This window comes from Bactrocera oleae, chromosome 4 (genome assembly GCF_042242935.1).
Source record: "Bactrocera oleae isolate idBacOlea1 chromosome 4, idBacOlea1, whole genome shotgun sequence".
NCBI lineage: Eukaryota > Metazoa > Arthropoda > Insecta > Diptera > Tephritidae > Bactrocera > Bactrocera oleae.
In genome coordinates this window covers 51,436,924-51,453,550 of record NC_091538.1, presented here as the reverse complement: position 1 = coordinate 51,453,550, position 16,627 = coordinate 51,436,924, and the positions used below count along the sequence as shown (strand labels likewise).

Sequence of the window (16,627 nt, the reverse complement as noted above, 5' to 3'; positions counted from 1 at the left end):
ACAAAACCGACTATAAAGCGAGTGGTAACCACGAACTTAACCATGGCGATCGCCCTTCATAATAATTGTTCTTTAAAAGAGGAAAAACTGCTTCACATTCTTTATAGTAGAATTTATTGTCTTTAAATTTCTACATGTATATAGTATGACCTTTATGTGTATATTAAAAATAATTCTATTTCTATAGCATTTAATTTATTCTTATCTCTGATTTTGATGTCTCAAACTAAATGCTAAGCATTAGCCAAAACTAGTACATCTTCAAAAGTTTGAGTTTATATTTTTTCTACATAAATACTTGCATTACAAATATAATTACACAATTATTTTAAATTTCAGCTCCAGAAATGCAAACTATCAATACTTTAGTGGATAATCTATTAATAATACGTTCTGCAAGTCATATATTATATATATACATAGAAATTAATCACGCAAGCAATAAATCTTATCAGGTAAGTACTAATCTTTACAAATTAAAATTTCTATTTTGTAAACTAAAGTTTAATCAATCTATATTAATTACTAGCACTTGTTAACATACTTAAATATACTTTTTACCATGTTTTCTAAATAGAAATTCAGCCTGTTCGAAACAAGTGACTTAAAATGCATCACTAACCTTTAAAATATGGCAACTAGTGTCTCAGTGAATTTAATCACCTTTATTAATTAATAGCTGATACAATGTTAAATAAAAAACCGTAAATTAACCCTTGATTTTAGTGATTCGTCGTGTGCTTGAAGTGTTAAAAACTGGCTCAGTTTACACCTAATGTTTTAATTTGATTAATATTGAATATATTTAATACTCCCTTATAAACATACGAGGAGTGTTCAAAAAATAACTGAAATTTTGAAATTAAAATTTCGCTGATTTGAAGAGTCACATTTTCAATTTTTTTTAAGTGTGGCATAAGTGTATAATATCGAATGGAGATTATTTTGAAGGCGTTGACAACATCAATGTAAACAAATAATTTGTATATAATTATAATAAATATTTTTTTCAAAAAACGAAAACTCCTGTTATTTTTTGATCATACCACGTATGATCGATAATAATAAATTTAACTGAGGTTTAAAGTATTTTAAATATATGAGTATACCATGTTTTCGAAGAACAAAGTCGGAAAGCAAAAAAACCAATTATACTTAAATATTGTGAAATTTACTAAAATTTTGTAATATATTTATAAAAAAAATTGAAGAGAAGTAACAAAAACAAAATAACAACATATTCTTATTATCAATCTTATACTTGTATGAATCTTAATCAGCTCGCAGAGAGTACTCTTTAGTGCGAGTGTTTCTATTTTTGAGTGTGAGCTATTTTTATGCAAAGTATACTGAAACCATAGTTTCGAAACTACTTATACTTGTAACTCCCTGTAGTTTGAAAGCTATATTTATGAAATTTTCATTCAATTATTTGCAATATTAATTTAAAAAGACAGCAAAAACCCGCAATTTTATTTCTCCGAAACTTGAAAGTTTGCTATGAGTAAGTTTTATTCCAAATTTTCAATTTATCTACTTAGGTTTAAAAGTTTCTGTCTTTCCACTTTAAACCCCATTAATTTTTAAAATCAATATACTATCTTTTGTAAATCAAAATGTCACATTTAGCGCTAATTTTTTTCAAAGAAAGCAATTCATCGCATTCTAATGTTAATTTATAAAAGTAAAATCGTATACTATATCGGTCAAATGTTGGACCTAGTTTAGGGGGAATATTCTATGTGTCGAGTTTCGGCAATTAATATCTTTTCTACAGAATCTTTTAAAGCTATTGTGATACTCACAAACTTTTTTTCTGACTCGCTATTAACTTTGTCCTCAGTACTGCCGACCTAATAACATGTACCGCAGCCAATGTTTTCTGCTACAGCCTTCAATATGTATTTGTTTTTCAATATCGACTACTCGCCTTAAAGCGAGTAAATAGATTTTATTTATGGTATCATATCGTATATCATCGAAGTGACAGATCCCATAGCTAATTTCACATGTCGCGATATCGAGTCACTGCTTGACCAGCTTCATTTTCAAAAAAGTATGGTCCAGTTATGCCTTCTGCCCTAAATCGACACCAAACAGTGACACGTTGTGAATGCATTTGTTTTTCGATAATCACATGTGGGTTCTCAGAACTTCAAAAGCGGCTATTTTGGCGATTAACAAAGTCATCAATGTGAAAATGTGCTTTGTGAGAAATTTTTAAAATATTGTCAATATTGAATACACGTTGTTCTATCGAGTAACGCTCCATTTTTACTAAGCCTAAACTTTCAGCTGTCGATTTGTTTTGTTTGTTTGTAGGGTTGTTAACATTTTACTACATAAATGGCGGCTAATATAAATCTTGCGTTAATTTTGAGACACCCTTTATTAGATTCAAATTCGTGTACTTATTTATACATCAACTTAAGCCTCACATATGTTCACTACTGGGCTGGTGTTTGTTATATAAACACTGTTTATCTCCTTGCTTTATCAGCTTTCTATGACCTATCGATGGTAATTGGCCGTTATAATCATTTGACATCACAGCGATTGTGCTTTTTTATAAATTATGATTTAAGCTTCGATTTAGAATTAAATTAAAATAATTTGTGTTCAGTCGTGATCGAAAACTTAAGTGCAATACTTATTACAAATCAATGTGGAAGCTTAGCAGAAAAACATTATTGGCAGGTAAGACGAGCCTCTCGTCAAACACAGCGGTAGCGACAACACAACACCGCCATAGCAGTGTCAAAACGGATAATGCTGTGCCCCAAATACCCGCAACAGCAGATGTGGTTATCATTGGTGGCGGTTCGGCAGGATGTCATACATTATATCACTTGGCAAAGCGCGGGGTGAAGGCGGTGCTGTTGGAGCGTGCTAAACTAACAGCCGGCACCACCTGGCATACGGCGGGTTTGATATGGCGTTTACGACCCAACGATGTGGATATACAATTGCTAAACAATTCACGTCATTTGCTGACACATTTGGAAGAAGATACAGGATGCGATCCGGGTTGGATTCAGAATGGCGGCATATTCATAGCACACACAGAAGTAAGAATGAAAATCCAGTTGTGTGTACTTGAAAATTAAATAGGGTCATTTGTGTATTGTGTATGAACTTGATTGACTTGAATCGGGTGTGCAGAAATGTTTGCATTTACAGTGATTGAATATTATTAGAGGATAAACCATGGGCTTTGAAAATATAATTATATAATTGTGTCCGAAAAATGTTTGGTCTCGAAAAAAGTTGGCTTATAAAGTTTTTTTGGTTACACTTTTATTATATAATTAACTGTTGGGCGACCAAAAGCACATTCTAACATTTAATAGGTTTTGAAGCGACAGTGTTGTTGTTCTTGTAACGGCAGAATTCTGCCGAGTTGACAGTCTTTGGCCGGATAAAAGTCCGGGTCCGTTTCGGTTACAGATTACATCCTTCGGAGGTACCTGTATGAAAGACGTTCATTTCCAGTGTCGAAAATTTTCAAAATATTAAATATTAAATTTTGTATGCATATATGTATGTTATATAGAGTTTTTCTTCACCACGCCCTCTTTCTTGTGTTATCGCTTCAGTTTATTAATAAGAAATACTAATAACTGTTTATGAGATTACGTGGAGGTTAATATACTATAATATGTGACATTTTGGTCATTATTTGGATGAACTTATGATTCTTAACGGCAATCGGTTTTATTTAAATTCGACAACCTTATTAATTTATTAAAAATTTGTACTTGAAAGTAAAATCAAAAAACAAGTAAGTACTCACGCAATTCGCAATTAAAATTGTGTCAAATGGTATTGGAGTGTATAAACCGATTCTATCATTTTATGAAACAATACCACATCATTTTAAAGATTGTATTCTCACTGAACTTTATTGAGGGATTTCTCGTATAGACGTACATATATACTACATATAAAGTCAACCATGATGACATGTAGGGGGTTAGGAGTGGATTTAGATCGATATTAACCATTTTCTGGAATGCAGGATTATCCTTAATTAGATTTGATGACAGCCTGAATAATCGTCGATTTATGCAATTAAAACAAAACTACTGTACGATTGTTTTGAAAATTTCAGGGTATTTAATATAATATGTTTCAAGAATATATTGTACAATAAAATTTCTGGAAAAGAAAAAAATTTTTTTGAGTGATACGAGACTTCCGACGGCGCTAAAAAAAAGGTTCTCCACTGCTGCCGTCATTCCTGCCTTCTGCGTGGATCAAATCAAAAATTAAAAATTCTTGTTAAAATAGAAGATATTCTCCGTAAAAAAAGAAAACAAATCAAAAATTGACAAAATTGCGGCGTTTAAAAAAAATTGAATTTTACCCCAAATTTTTGGTGGTTTTTGATCAACCAAGATTTGATCCGATATATGTCTAATTATATACAGAACAGGCAGAAAAAATTAATGATAAACATGATGATCGGATCATTTGTCTACGAGTTATCATTGCAGCAAATTCGAAAAATGCTGTTGCGAGAAAAACGCGTTTAAAGATAAACGTTGCAGCTGATTGAACTGAGAGAGTAAACTCTTTAAATGGCTGTAACTAAAAAACTATTTGAGATAGCGGTTTTAAATTTTAGTATGTTATTTTTAAAGGTATAAACTATCGAAACATAAACAAATTTCACACTAGGTGTGACCCTTAAATCGTGCTAAGAGGTGTCACAGAAAATCAAATCAGTAGAGTAGTTTATGAGATACGAAATTTAACTCAAAATGTGGCTTTGGTACGCTTGTACAATTTTTTGTCCAATTTTATTATTCAACACAGTTTCGATTTATGATTGTGCACCGATTATTGTGACCAAATTTTCCAAAACATTTTTACATAGTACGATTTGTCTTTTGCTTTCAAATAAGCCCCAGGCTTATCGTATTTTTTGTGTGTACGACACGTCTCTTTGATATCTTCAGTGTGTCAAGTTATCTCGATCACCTTCATTTTACACCCATACTTGTAGTTTTGTGGATTTTTGTCCGTAACCGACCGCGACCTCTTCGGAAATTTTACGAAATTTAGCAAATCACTTACGAATGGTTACTTCACTTGAAGCATAGCTCGGATAAAACTCAATTAATTTTTTGTATCAACAACATTTTTCCCCCAAAAAACAGTATTTTATTAACACACGAAAATCATTTCTATCAAATTTTTTCAAAGTACCAAAACTGGCGTTGGTCAGAACGTTATAGCTCACGAACCAATTGTCCCTCAGTTGTGAAATTTAGAGATGTTTGTTTTAGAGATTGGGTTCAACTGCAACTGTGAATTCAATGTTTTTGCATAACATCATTTTGTTGCCGTGGCAGTTTTGTAATTTCAAGTTTTTTCAAGATCACCTTCTACTCGAAATCGGGTTTTTTCGAGATTCTGAACATTTTCATCAATCAGACTAACAAAATTATAACTACCTATGATAAACATATTTCATAGTATATAAAATAAACACGAATCACAATCATCCTCATCGTTCATCAATTCTTCGTCATTTAAAGTACTAAAGTATATTTCTTTTAATTTTAACCATTAGAAACGTTTGGATGAATATAGACGTCTCGCCACTGTGGGCAATGCTTTAGGCATTGAAAATCATATACTAGGACCCGAAGAGACGCAAAAGTTATTTCCACTTCTTGATCCGAAATCATTTATCGGTGCGCTCTATTCACCAGGTGACGGTGTAATTGATCCAGCTATGTTGTGTACGGCCTTGACTCGTGGCGCGGTTCAAAAGGGTGCCCGGGTTATTGAAAATTGCAATGTCACAGATCTGTTAGTCGAAGACACATCTAAGGGAAAAGAACTGGTCGGTGTGGCCACACCATTTGGCAATATCAAAACAAAGATCGTGGTAAATGCGACGGGTGTTTGGGGTCGTGATTTAGTGCAAAAACATGGCTCGCATTTGCCACTTATACCCATGAAGCACTCGTACATTATTTCCGAGACCATACCCGGTGTGCGTGGCATACCGAATATACGCGATCACGATTATTCCACTTACTTTCGCATACAAGGCGATGCAATTTGCATGGGTGGTTATGAGCCGAATCCTATTATATTGGAACCGGTGGAAAAAGACTTTCATTTCGGCCTTTACGACTTGGATTGGTCTCTGTTTGATGTGCACCTTAATGGTGCTATAAAATTGTGTCCTGCGTATGGGGATTATGGCGTGAAGAGTACAATATGTGGTCCTGAATCTTTTACACCCGATCACAAATCTCTTATGGGTCCCGATACAGTTATAAACGGTTTATATCATAATTGTGGTTTCAATTCGGCTGGCATGATGTTTGGTGGCGGTTGCGGTGAACAAACAGCACTTTGGATAATTAATGGTAAACCTGATTTGGCAATGTTTAGCTTCGATTTGCGACGTTTCACGGTGGCACAGAATCGTGACACACAATGGATACGCGAACGTTCGCATGAGAGTTATGCTAAAAATTATAGTATGGTCTTTAAATTTGATCAGCCACTTGCGGGGCGTAATTTCCAAAAAGATCCATTGCATGACGATATGTTGGCGCAAAATGCTTTTATGGAAGAGAAACAGGGCTGGGAGCGACCTGGCTTCTTTATGAAACAAAAGGTAGAGGTCCTACCCTATGATTGGTATGGTTGTTATGGTAACACGAGACACGCCGAAAGCGTTTACGAAGAAACGCTAGAGGGTGACTTAAAGTACTCAGAATTTTCGGATCATCATAAATTGGTATGTCTTAAATATCTGTGGGGAGTGCAAAAGTTATTTGTATACATATATTGCAGATTGGCGAAGAGGCAATGGCTTGCCGAAACGCCGCCGCCATCTTTAACATGAGCTATTTTTGCAAATTGTTTATGTGCGGACCAGATGCACAAAAGGCCGCTGACTGGATCTTTAGCGCCAACACTAATCGAGATGCTAACAAGTGAGTAACATTTTAAAACTCGCTTAAGTGGATGTAGAAGAGCGTTAAACTCGTTGTCACTCATTGATTCTCGTACAATTTGACAGTTTCGGCTGTAATGCTGGCGTCACAGGCGCTTCGTTGCTTCAGTATGAGCTGTCACGTAAAGCAAGAAAAGTTGTATGTGAATGGTTTTTAAATAGAAAAATATCGTTATTTGACAATTTTTGCTCAGTTTTCTTTTCTCTCTGTTACTACCTCTTTAATTGAGAGACAACATGTAATGTATATATTTCTTACTAGAACCGTGTACACCTGCGTGCTCAACAGCAGTGGCGGCGTGGAAGCTGACGTTACCGTATCACGTCTCAATTCTGGCACAGGCGCAGTACACGATCCAAAGTTTACCGGTCAAGGATATTACATTGTGGCTGGTGGTGCCTCCGCCTATTACACCTATTCTATACTACTTGCTGAAATACGTCGAAAGCGTTTTAATGTCACATTACGCGACGTTACTAGCGAAATGGGAGTTATATCCATTCAGGGACCACGTAGTCGCGATATACTCCAACGTGTTATCGACTGTGATCTATCGAACGAGAACATTCCACCCAATGGTACACAAGTGACAAGTGTTAAATGCCCCAAAAGTAAGGGCGAACAAGTGAGTGTGCGTGTATTGCGTGTGAGTTTCGTCGGTGAGCTCGGCTATGAGCTGCACGTGCCAAAAGAACATTGCTCTACTGTCTATCAATCACTCTTGGCGGTCGGTAGAACCGATGGTGTACGAAATGCTGGCTATCGTGCCCTCTATTCGTTAAGCAGCGAAAAAGGCTATCATTTGTGGAGTTTCGATTTAAGATCTGACGATACACCCATTGAAGCTGGTCTTTCCTTTACCTGCCGCAAAAATGGCGACTACAAAGGCAAAGAGGCAATTGATCGTCAACGTAATGTGGGTATTAGACGCCGTTTAGTCTACTTAACTTTAAACGAACAAGTGCCCATTTGGGGTTTGGAGGGTGTGTATCGTAATGGTGAAGCGGTTGGCTTCCTCCGACGTGCGGACTACGGTTATGCATTGAGAAAATCAATTGGTCAAGCGTATGTTAGTCGAAGGGATGGCGAAATTATAGATAATGATTACGTTACGCACGGCACATACGAAGTGGTCATTTTAGGGAAACGTTATAAGGCTGAATGTCATTTGAGAAGTCCCTTCGATCCAGAAGGTAAACGCATATTAGGCATTTATTAACTATGTACAAAGTACCATGTGTACATCGTAATTTAAGAAAAGAATTAGATAAATTATTATATTCAAATATTGGTTATGTCGAAATTTGAGGTAAGGCAATAAATATAAGATAAACTTCATATTTCGTTTTTGAAAATAGACAGCAATTGCTGAAACTACTTCTGGTTGGAAGGATACTTTTGAACCGTCGCGTATATGTAGGTCGGTCTTATTTATAGCATTGGTCTCACTTATACTTCATTGTTTACCCAGGAAAGAGTCTTTAATTACTATTACAGTTTCCTATCTCGGAAAGGTACTTACAACGCAATTTTCTCCATATTTCTCAATTTTCTTTCTTAGCAAAGAAGTTTCTTTAGTGATCAACTATCCAATTTATTTTCATATACAGCTGTGTTCACAAAAATAGCAGTGCGAGAAATGCAATCAAGTAATGTTATTTTTTTCAAGTTCCGTTACGATTATTCCAACGTCTACGCATTGTTGTCTTAGAATGGAATGTGTATAAGGAGGAAACGAAAAAATCCCGTTAGATTTGCGAGATTTAAGCAAATGAACAACTCTTTTTGCTAGAAGCACCAGTCTTTGGCTGTTCATTAAAATAGCAGTGCGTATCTTGATAACCCAAAAAAATTTTGTTAAGACGTTTAATTGATAAAAAGTAAGTGGTTTTGTGTTAGTGACTATTATTAACATTAGAAAACACTAAAATAAATTTATATTTTTTAACTTAGTGGGCAGGGGCAAACATTGTACTCCTGAAAAAAGAAATATTATAGTGAAACTAAGAAACCTGGGAAAAACATATAAAGACATCCAAGAAATATGTGGATGTTCTGCTAAAATGATTCATAATGCTTTAAACTTTAAAGAAATGCCCGAAAATCGTGGTATCCAACGTAAAACAACACCTCATGAGGACCGATCTATTGTGCGATATAGCAGGGCGCAGCCTTTTGCATCGTCCAGCAAGATAAAAAATGACTTAAGCTTGAATGTTAGTGGCGTTACTATTCGGCGACGTCTGAAAGAACAAAATCTCAAAGCGTGCCATCTGCGAAAAGTTCCACTGTTATCCACCAGACATGTCAATTTGTTGAAACCACCGATATCGGACCGCAATAGGATATATATTAGTTGTCATACAAACTGATCGTCAAAATCATTCCCTTGTATAGAAAACTCTTTAATTTGACAAGATATCTTCAAGAAATTTGGCAGAGAGTATTAACCAAAGCATCGCAATAATCTACGAAGAAATTGTTGAGATCGAAATACTACATAATATAGCTGCCGTACAAACTGACCGATCAAACTCAAGTCCTTGTATGAAAAGATTTTTTATTTGACAAGGTAGCTTCACGAAATTCGCATAGATTATTATCCAAGACATTAAAATTGCCCCTGTCAAGGATATTATAGCTTCGGTGCAGGCGAAGTTGACGTTTTTTCTTGTTTTACTTCTATTTTTACTCGGTGTTCTGAGACAACAGCGCTTCGGCTTATTAAATTCAATTAATATCGAAACATATTGAGCTGCAATCTCTAGCACCTTTGAATGCCATAAAAAAAGGGTATATATATAAGAACATGCTTGGAGAACTCAACAGGCCCAATACAATTTTTATAGGTTCATTTTTTTCTGTTTCTTTATTCAATCCACATAAAAACTGAAGATATAATATTCGCACGATAAACCGTCTGGTATTTTAGAAAGCATTAGAACAGACCCTTTCGGTTCATGAACACGGACCATGCCCACGACAAACGGTCCTACGCAACCGGAACGAATCCGGATTTTTATCCGGCCAAAATCTGTCAACTCGGTGGCATTTCACCAGATTACTTCAGGCAGTTTTTTGCCACTACAACAACAACCGCGTCGGTTCTCGTTTTCGTAATGCGCATCTCTGCGATAAATGATGAGTCCAACTAGCCACATTCCGCTTCTTAATGGATTAGACATATTTTTTATAATTTTTATCGATCGGGATATGAACCTACCAACAAACAAGTGGTAGTCATCTTGAATTTACAACAAAAATAAAAAAATTTGAAAAATATTCGCGACTGTGTCGTCGTTTCTAAAGCCTCGTTTACTAATGAACTCATAGGCGGAGTCTTTCTATGAAATTTCGGAAGAATTTGTATTGGTATTCTAGATTATTTTTTGATGTTATATAATGTATAAAAATAAATATGTATATACATAAGTACATAAGTCAAGCGCATGCAGAGTAAAATAATAAAATGCAATGTCTGTCCACACAGCAGGAGCGCTTACAAATGAACTCAATGCCTTCTTCGGCAGTGGCATACGTTGACAATGCAATAAATGAAGTATGGCAAAGACAACTGTTTAAAAAGTTATTGCATACGCAATATTAACCAAAATTTGCGTTGATACATGCATACATATATACGTATGTATGTATATACTTTCCCACTGCCCTAGAGTCCGAATTTTCCTCCGCATCCAGAGGTGTTTCATTACTTTCTTTGAAGTGGGACAATTTATTATCAATGCCTGCTTACATATATACCTAGATTTTTATGTATGTATGTATGTATGTATGTAGTGCCTCAAGTGCTTATACAACCGGATCCTCCGCACTTACAGTTTTGACACTTTTGCGGTCACCGAAAAATTATAACTCAATTAAAACTAATGTGTGATTATGATAGTTTGAGTGTTTTTCGTAGAAGGCATTCCATGCAATCTGTACATATACATATTGTATATCACTACCTATATGTGAGGGAGCCAGACGTAACCCCTAGGTATGCATATACATATATGCCTGTACGAGTATATTGTTGGCATGTTATTGCAGACGTTGTGTCGCCAAGCAAGCATTGAGTATTATAGTTGCTGAAGGTACACACTATGTAAGTGTGATATCCACTAAGGTGGTCCCAAAATATTTTTTTTTCGTCTTAACTGCTCTAAACGTTATATCATATGTGATGTCAATGAGTCCGCACGGCTACTGCTATTTTATAGGTTAAGTCAGAGTAAATGATATCTGAATATTTTCAGAAAAATTAAAATTATTAAATGGTTCCTAATCAGAAGATTAATAAAAAAAAATAATTGTTAAATATTTTATCATATGGCTTTCAAATTAGCTATATCAACCCTAAAATAAGATCCCATCGAATTTGCTAAAGTTGTTTTTAGTAGTCGGTTGCGATAGCCTGCTTTAAAGGTACCGCTAAGCTTCTCTTCAACGCACATTGTTCTGCCCACTCCTTAGCATGTTTCTTCTTTCGATGAGAATACATATTGGCATTCGATTTGAAAGTTTGTGGACAAAAACTACAGGTATATAAAGCTTCGCCGGTATGTGTGGCCATGTGCTCCTGCAATTGTACATGTGAAAAATACTTAAACTAATTTTTTGAACAAACAAATTAGTAGATATGTATATACACAAACTAAAAACTTACTTTGAAATCGGTCAGCCGTTTAAAGGCTTTGTCGCATAATTTGCATACATGTTTCCTTTGCAAGGAATGCATATACTTTATATGGTTGCGATGAGCCTGCAAAGATGGTGAAACTTTCGAACACATTGGGCACACTTGTGGCGTCTGATACTCTTCCGTATGCATAGTTTTCATATGACGTGCTAAGCCATATTTCGTAGTGAGCGCAGCATCACATAGATCACATTTTATAAGTTTTCGCGGAACACCAGCATGTTCGGCTTGATGCCGCTCCAGAGCATCGCGCCCCTTTATCGATATACCACAAATATCACATATTTTTGCATAAACATTCAAATGGGTAAGACGCATGTGTTTTCTTAATTCAACGTCGTCTGGGAAGCTATACGAAAAATAATTTTTAAATAATTAATCCAAGTATATATGTACTACATTTTAAATATCTACTAAAGTACTTACGTTTTACCACATTCTAAACATGGTACTGTTTTTTGATCTTCTGAAACGTGTATATTGTAATGTTGTTTCAAACAAGATGCACGGAAAAATCCTTTGGAACAAATTGAACAACGATGTACTCGTTCCCGATTTCCATGCGCATACTGAAGATGAAGATCGAGGCTACGGCGCTCCGACATTCGCTTCCCACAGTGTTTACATTTGAAGTAGTCAGGATCTTCATGAAAATGAATATGATCAATTAATAAACCGCGTTCAGGTAATTTTTTACCACAACATAGCACATAACCACTCGTTTGGTGCTCTTCACGAAAATGACTTTTCAAATGTTTGAAGTTTTCTAATGAAGTTTGACAAATGCAACAAGTAAATTTGAAATTTTTCTTTGTAATATATTCATCCGATTCCGCAGTTTTTTTATTGACGCCTGTTCTTTTATTTATCTTACGAGACTTTCTTTTTGATTGTTTATCTTCTCCATTTTCACTCTCCAATTCTTCAGAGTCAGAACTATATTCTGATATAGAATTATCCATACAATCTTCGAGTATAGACTCATCTTTAACCTCTAATGATTCGGGAACAATCTCAGATCGATTACATATATCTTTGGGACTAATTGAGGCGGGTAATATTAATTCTTCAATTTTAACTTGACATTCCTTAAGTGGTATGGAAGGCTCACAAAAGACTTCGACAGTTTCAGGTCTTCTTTGACGTCTAGGACGTCCCCTACGTCGTCTTGGTTCAACTTTTATGTCGTTATTATGTATGATTTCTTCTTTTATTTCTAAGATATCATTTTCCAAAGTCACGCTTTTCAATGTGTTCGCCGCTTCCTTGTGCACTTGTTTGACATGTTCATAAAATTTATGAAATGTTTCTACTAAATTCCAACATTTTCGACAAATGAATTTTATTTCAATTTGTGACATCATATCCAACTGAATAAAATAATTAAAAATGTCATAAATAAAAAAAGGTAAATTCACATAAATTCCGCACCTCCTGCTTGAAATGCAGTTCAATCACTTCTCGACCATTCAACGCGGTACCTTCTTTACAGTCCAAATCTATTTGATCCTTTGAACTTTCTAAGCATAGTAAGCAACATGCCTCATTAAACATTTTAATGTCTTCCTACAATGTATATTGAAATAAAACAATAAACTACAGAACAATTTGTTTACAACACGCCAGTGATCCCACCTGTTTAACAATTAATACTAATATTATGAATGTTAAACAGGGTGCTGCAATCTTATCGTTAACTCAAGTAGTAAGATCGAAAATATATCGATATGTTCTTATTGGAAAGAATTAGAATACAAACAGAGAATGTAAATGAATATGAAAAAATGAATTCATTTACATTCTCTGATTCCGATCTTATTTCGTGGAGATGCCTCGTCAAATAAAAAAGTTTTCCATGCTGGCACTTTACTCCGATCGTTCAGTTAATATGGCAGCTATATGTTATAGTCATCCGTCTGTATTTTTTTTTGGAGATTGCACTATTGCCTTAAATAATAATTCATGCCAAATTTCGTGAAGATACCTCCTAAACTGAAAGAGTTTTCCATACAAGCACTTACTTCCGATCGTTCAGTTTGTTTGACAGCTTTATGCTATAGTCATGCGATCTATACAATTTCTTCGGATATTACATTGTTGCCTTAGAAAATAACTCATGCCAAATTTCGTGAAGATAGTACATCAAAAAAAAAGTTTCCCATACAAAGACTTGCTTCCGATTGTTCAGTTTGTATGGCAGCTAAATGCCATAATGGTCCGATATCGGCCGTTCTGACAAATGAGCAGCTTCTTAGTGAGAAAGGACAAGTGCAAAATTTCAGATCGAAAGCTTAAAAACTGAGGGACTAGTTTGCATATATACAGACGGACAGACGTTTTCTTCTTGGTGTTACAAACTTCGTGGCAAATTTAATATACCCTGTTCAGGGTATAAAAAATATACCTTGCTGTGGCTAATAAATTTTTTGTTAGGTTCTATTAAATCCGAACTGATGTTCTTTTACATATTTTTTATTTGTTCTGCATTTCAATAGCATTCTAAATTTTTCAAAAGCCAAAATACAAATTAATGGTTCTTAATCAAACCACTAATAAAAAATAATTTTTGAATATCTTGACGCTTTCGCATTTTCTACATCAACCCACTAAATCATTTTTCCGCCGGATTTGCTAAAGTTGTTTTATTAGTCGGTTGCGATAGCCTGCTTTAAAGGTACCGCTAAGCTTTTCTTCAACGCACATTGTTCTGCCCACTCCTTAGTGTGTTTCTTCTTTCGATGAGAATACATATTTGCATTCGATTTAAAAGTTTGTGGACAAAAACTACAGGTATATAAAGCTTCTCCGGTATGCGTGGCCATATGCTCCTGCAATTATAAATGGAAAATTATTAAATTATAATGGAACACAAATAAGTAGATATGTATGTATGAACACAAACTAATAACTCACTTTGAAATCGGTAAGACGTTTAAAAGCCTTGTCGCACAATTTACATACATATTTCCTTTGCAAGGAATGCATATATTTTACATGCTTTTGGTGAGCTTGCAGAGACGGTGACACTTTGCAACACATTGGACAGACTTGTGGTGTCTGATACTCTTCGGTATGCATCGTTTTCATATGACGTGATAAGCCATATTTCGTTGTGAGCGCAGCATCACATAGATCACATTTTATTAATTTTCGCAACATGCCAGTATGCACAGCCTGATGACGTTTGAGAGCGTCGCATCCTTTTATTGATATACCACAAATATCACATATTTTTGCATAAACTTTCAAATGAGTTAAACGCATGTGTTTTCTTAATTCAATGTCGTATGGGAAACTGAAAGAAACATACTTTTAAAATATGCATCTAAGTATACATATAAGCACTTACGTTTTACCACATTATAAGCATGTTATCGATTTTTGATCTCCTGTATCCTTAATATTATAATGCTGTTTCAAAGAAGATGCATGCTTATACTGAAGATGAAGATCGAGGCTACGTCGCTCCGTCATTCGCTTTCCGCAATGTTTACATTTGAAGTAGTCAGGATCTTCATGAAAGTGAATATGATCAATTAATAAACCCCGTTCAGTTAATTTTTTACCACAACATAGCACATAACCACGCATTTGATGTACTCCACGGAAATGACTCTTTAAATGTTTGAAGTTTTCTAATGATGCTTGACAAATGCAACAAGTAAATTGAAAATGTTTCTTTGCGATATATTCATCTGATTCCGCAGTTTTTTTAATAACGCCTTTTATTTTAATTTTTTTACGACACGGTCTTTTCGAATGTTTATATTCATTTTTACTCCCTATTTCTTCCGAGTCCGAACTATAGGCTGATATAGAATTATCCATACATTCTTCAAGTGAAGTCTCATCTTTAACCTCTAATGCTTCAGAAAAAATCTCAGGACGATTAATTATATTTTCGAGACTAATTGAGGCGGGTAGTATTAATTCTTCAATTTTAACTTGACATTCCTTAAGTGGTATAGAAGGCTCACAAAAAACTTCGACAGTTTCAGGTCTTCTTTGACGTCTAGGACGTCCCCTACGTCGTCTTGGTTCAACTTTTATGTCGTTATTATGTATGATTTCTTCTTTTATTTCTAAGATATCATTTTCCAAAGTCACGCTTTTCAATGTGTTCGCCGCTTCCTTGTGCACTTGTTTGACATGTTCATAAAATTTATGAAATGTTTCTACTAAATTCCAACATTTTCGACAAATGAATTTTATTTCAATTTGAGACATCATATCCAACTGAATAAAATAATTAAAAATGTCATAAATAAAAAGGGTAAATTCATGTAAATTACGCACCTCCTGCTTAAAATGCAATTCAATCACTTCTCGACCATTCATACCTTCTTTGCAGTCCAAATCTATTTGATCCTTTGAACTTTCTAAGCATAGTAAACAACATGTCTCATTAAACATTTTAATGACTTCCTTCAATGTATATTGAAATAAAACAATAAACTTCTACAGAACAATTTGTTTACAACACGCCAGTGATCCCACTTGTTTAACAATAAATCTAAATTGTGACGAACACGGATGATAGAACAAAATCGAATCGACGATAAATTGCCAGAAGCAACTAGACAGCGAATTCGTAGTTGCCAGAATGTTCTAGTAGTAAAGTAGTTAGCGAATTCGTAGTGGCCAGAATGTTCTAGAAGCAATGTTTTGTTACAGATTTACTATATAAGGGCTGCCGGATTGTGCAGCAAACACAGTTCTAGTTAGTGTTGTCGTGATAAGAGCAATTAAGCTATAAGCAAGAAGTTGTAAGCTCGAATAACGAGCAATAAGTGTTAAGTTGTTGGAATAAGAAATAAAGATAAGTGTGTAGCCATTAAATTGGGACTTTTATTTATCAATCCAGTGATCGAACTCAAGAGTGAGTTACAGGTAGACGATTTATCGAGAAATCCGTTACAATATTATCAAATTTAAACAG

General features: G+C 34.8%; 4 protein-coding genes across 5 annotated transcripts in view; 2 read left to right on the top strand and 2 right to left on the bottom strand.

Annotated features, from left to right (window-relative positions):
* Positions 1-16,627, top strand: part of LOC106618895 (32 kDa beta-galactoside-binding lectin) — a 114,071-nt gene that overhangs the window by 57,273 nt on the left and 40,171 nt on the right. The window contains exons 6-7 of one of the 2 annotated variants that reach the window (XM_036377434.2): positions 340-455; positions 578-735. In XM_036377434.2, coding sequence (XP_036233327.2) covers positions 340-455; positions 578-628 — 167 coding nt within the window. In that variant the 3' untranslated portion in view covers positions 629-735. Of the gene's footprint in view, positions 1-339; positions 456-577; positions 736-16,627 lie in introns of those variants that run through there. The other variant, XM_070109337.1, reaches the window with a different exon arrangement.
* Sardh (Sarcosine dehydrogenase) lies at positions 2,515-8,324 on the top strand. The gene is made up of 4 exons (XM_014236805.3): positions 2,515-3,068; positions 5,579-6,766; positions 6,823-6,965; positions 7,248-8,324. Exons 1-4 carry the CDS (start codon positions 2,664-2,666, stop codon positions 8,203-8,205), a joined length of 2,694 nt encoding a protein of 897 aa, XP_014092280.1. The 5' UTR covers positions 2,515-2,663; the 3' UTR covers positions 8,206-8,324.
* Positions 8,820-13,316, bottom strand: LOC106618896 (transcription factor grauzone). Its single transcript, XM_014236807.3, has 4 exons — positions 13,120-13,316; positions 12,115-13,058; positions 11,656-12,037; positions 8,820-11,568 (listed from the first exon to the last, which is right to left on the bottom strand). The coding sequence occupies exons 1-4, from the start codon at positions 13,240-13,242 to the stop codon at positions 11,383-11,385; spliced, it is 1,635 nt and encodes a 544-aa protein (XP_014092282.2). The 5' UTR covers positions 13,243-13,316; the 3' UTR covers positions 8,820-11,382.
* Positions 14,145-16,227, bottom strand: LOC106618874 (transcription factor grauzone). Its single transcript, XM_014236778.3, is given in 4 exon segments — positions 14,145-14,516; positions 14,602-14,983; positions 15,038-15,924; positions 15,985-16,227. Coding segments are annotated over 4 exon segments (1,569 nt in total). The 5' UTR covers positions 16,102-16,227; the 3' UTR covers positions 14,145-14,333.